This window comes from Orycteropus afer, unplaced genomic scaffold, assembly GCF_000298275.1.
Source record: "Orycteropus afer afer isolate SDZICR_OR568_19922 unplaced genomic scaffold, OryAfe1.0 scaffold00259, whole genome shotgun sequence".
Lineage (NCBI taxonomy): Eukaryota > Metazoa > Chordata > Mammalia > Tubulidentata > Orycteropodidae > Orycteropus > Orycteropus afer.
This window is the reverse complement of record NW_006921846.1, coordinates 4800583-4803246: the sequence shown is the minus strand read 5'-3', so window position 1 is coordinate 4803246 and position 2664 is coordinate 4800583. Positions and strand designations below refer to the sequence as shown.

At 36.7% G+C, this 2664-nt stretch overlaps 1 protein-coding gene across 1 annotated transcript in view; it reads right to left on the bottom strand.

The window, feature by feature from the left end:
- DOCK11 (dedicator of cytokinesis 11) overlaps nucleotides 1-2664 on the bottom strand; it is a 165764-nt gene that overhangs the window by 6845 nt on the left and 156255 nt on the right. The window contains 3 exon segments of the mRNA XM_042782197.1: nucleotides 4-95; nucleotides 473-663; nucleotides 1215-1425. Coding sequence (XP_042638131.1) covers nucleotides 4-95; nucleotides 473-663; nucleotides 1215-1425 — 494 coding nt within the window.

The window sequence follows — 2664 nt, the reverse complement described above, 5'->3', positions numbered from 1 at the left end:
ATGTCTTTCAACTCATTCACTTTTTTAGGTGGATATTTGCTGGCTTGACTGTCATTTAAGAAAGTCCTTGCATATGCTAATGGACCAGCATTGACCTAAATTGTAAGAGGAAAAAATAAGTATGAGAGTTGTCAGAATATAATAAAATTATTTATTACTCTTACTACAATTTTATTTGGAAAATCATTAACTAAAGCAAATAACCTGAAAAGATAACATTCTAATAAGTTAGTTAATGATTGCTGATATATAAACATACAGCTTGGCAACAATCATAGGAATTTATGTCTAAATCCTTTGACATAACATTAATTTTTAGAAATTGATTTCCATATAATTACTTTATTAATAAAAAATAATGCCTAGATTTTTGCACTCTCTAAGAATATAATGCACAATTACAATTAATGCTTGCTCCTTGCCCTTATGGAAGCAAGAGAAACATTTGACAAATGTTTGGTGACTGACGTACCTGCACAGAAACACAACCTTGCAATTTCAATTGGAGCTGAATCATATCCACGTCAGCAGAGGAGCAAAGCTTTTGTAGCTCTGCTGTTTTATCTTTTATTTCATCAGTAGCAACATCAATTGGTTTTAGATTAATCTGCTGTTCATAGTTTATAGGGATCCTCTTCTTCACGTAGGGAAACGAGTTTGAAGCTATTAAAATGTTAAGGTTGATTTACTATCTTAAAAAATCATGTGTTAAAACAGCACTATTATTATCCTCATTTTACTAATGAGAAAAATAAGGCAAGAGAATATAAGCAAATTTCTCATGATCACACAGCTAGTGAATGGCAGAGACTGAAGAATTGAATCCTGGTCTGTTTGATTCCAAAGTCTCTGTCCTTTCATTCGCTGTCTGGGAAGGTGCTATTTCTATGCTTCTCCACCACCAGATTAAAAAAAAAGAATAAATAAATTCAGTGTGCTTAATTCTCCCCACGCAGTCTCTCGAAGATGTCTTCTGTACCATACAGTGCCTTACTGCTGCAGGGTGGAGGGAGAAATTCTCTTTACAAGACACTGCTGAGCAATCGTGCACTACATATGGTTTATCACAAGGATGTTTTTGTGCAAACTAGTGACTGAACAGCAGAACAATGAATGATTAAAGGTTCAGTTACACTTTCCTGCTGGACAGCGGCTACTTGTGTGTATGAAAAAGGACCAAGACAAATATGAAATTAAGATACAGTCCTACTTACTAGTCAAGATTGTACGGCGTTTGCACTGTTCTTCTATACAGCCTTGCTTTTTGCCTGATAAAGTGTACGGCGCCTCAAAAACAAATCTGGTGATATTATGATTTCTTTCAAACTCAGTCTTTCTTTCTGTGAGTTCTTTGTCATCAAAGTAGGGTTTCACATAAGTGACTTGAATATGAGCATATTTTGGATCAAGCTCTTTGACATTTACCTATGAAATATGAAGGATTATTTTTTTAAAATTCAATGAAAGGGAAAACAGAGTATAAGTAAGTTATTCTTTCAAGACCAATTTAAGAACACTGTCATTATGATTGGGAACTCTGGTGGCATAGTGCCTAAGGCATTTGACTGCTAACCAGAAGTCTGGAGGTTCAAACCCACTAGCCACTCCTTGGAAGGAAGGTTGGGCAATCTACTTCCACAGTGATATCACCTTGGAAACCCAAGGAGGGGTTGCTATGAATCGAAAATGACTAGACGGCAGTGATTTTTTTTTTTTTTTGGTCATTATGATTATATCCTTAATTGAATACACATCTGAAGGAGATCTTTGCTCTTTTTAAAAAATATCATTTCCTTCTGATGATAAAGAAGTTTCAGAAACCAATTTGGAGATTACAGAAAGGCATGATGAAAAGAAAAACTGTAATGCTACCACCCAGAATGACAGACACATTTTCATGTATTTCCTTCCAATCTTTTTTTCTTTTTACAAAACTGAGATCACACTGAACAATGTCATGTAATCTGATTCCTTAAAACTATATTGTAGTTATTAAAGACTTCCGGTAAGAGAGAGGAATAGGCAAGACAAGCAACACAGAACTTCTTCAACAAAGAAAGAAAAAGCAATTGACAGAGATACAGAAGATAATCCTGGAGCCCTGAGCTTTGAAAGGAACTATGCAGAAGTGGATTAGGCACCAACTAGTGGAAAAACCTGAACGAAAACAGTGAGGACAGAGAAGGTCAGAGCTGCATACTTCAGCTACTCTGATGGGACCAATAGATTGAATATTTCCAAGTGGTGTTGGGACCAGAGAATTGACCTAAACATCAGCCCTGGTCACCAAGGGCTACAGGGATGATGGCGCTGGTGGCCTATGACTAGGAAGGGAAACAGCAAGGAGGGAGACAACTTGAGATGTTGATTTTTTGCTGTCCGGAGGGGGCAGCCATTTTGGATATTTAAAATGACCGAGGGTGCAGCCGTTTTGAATCTTTACAAATGGCAACCATTTTGCACTTTAAAGTGATAGCATTGTCTTTTGGATTCCAGGGACCTAAAAATAGGATCTATTTGCCAACGTCGGCAGGGATATATGAGAGGCTGACAACAGGAAAAGAGACAGGTGGTGAGTGTATAAGTGCTGTCAACTAGTGAATAGAGGAGTACAGTTCCTTGCTTGCATAGATAACATACAAACAAAACAAAGAAAATGAAAAT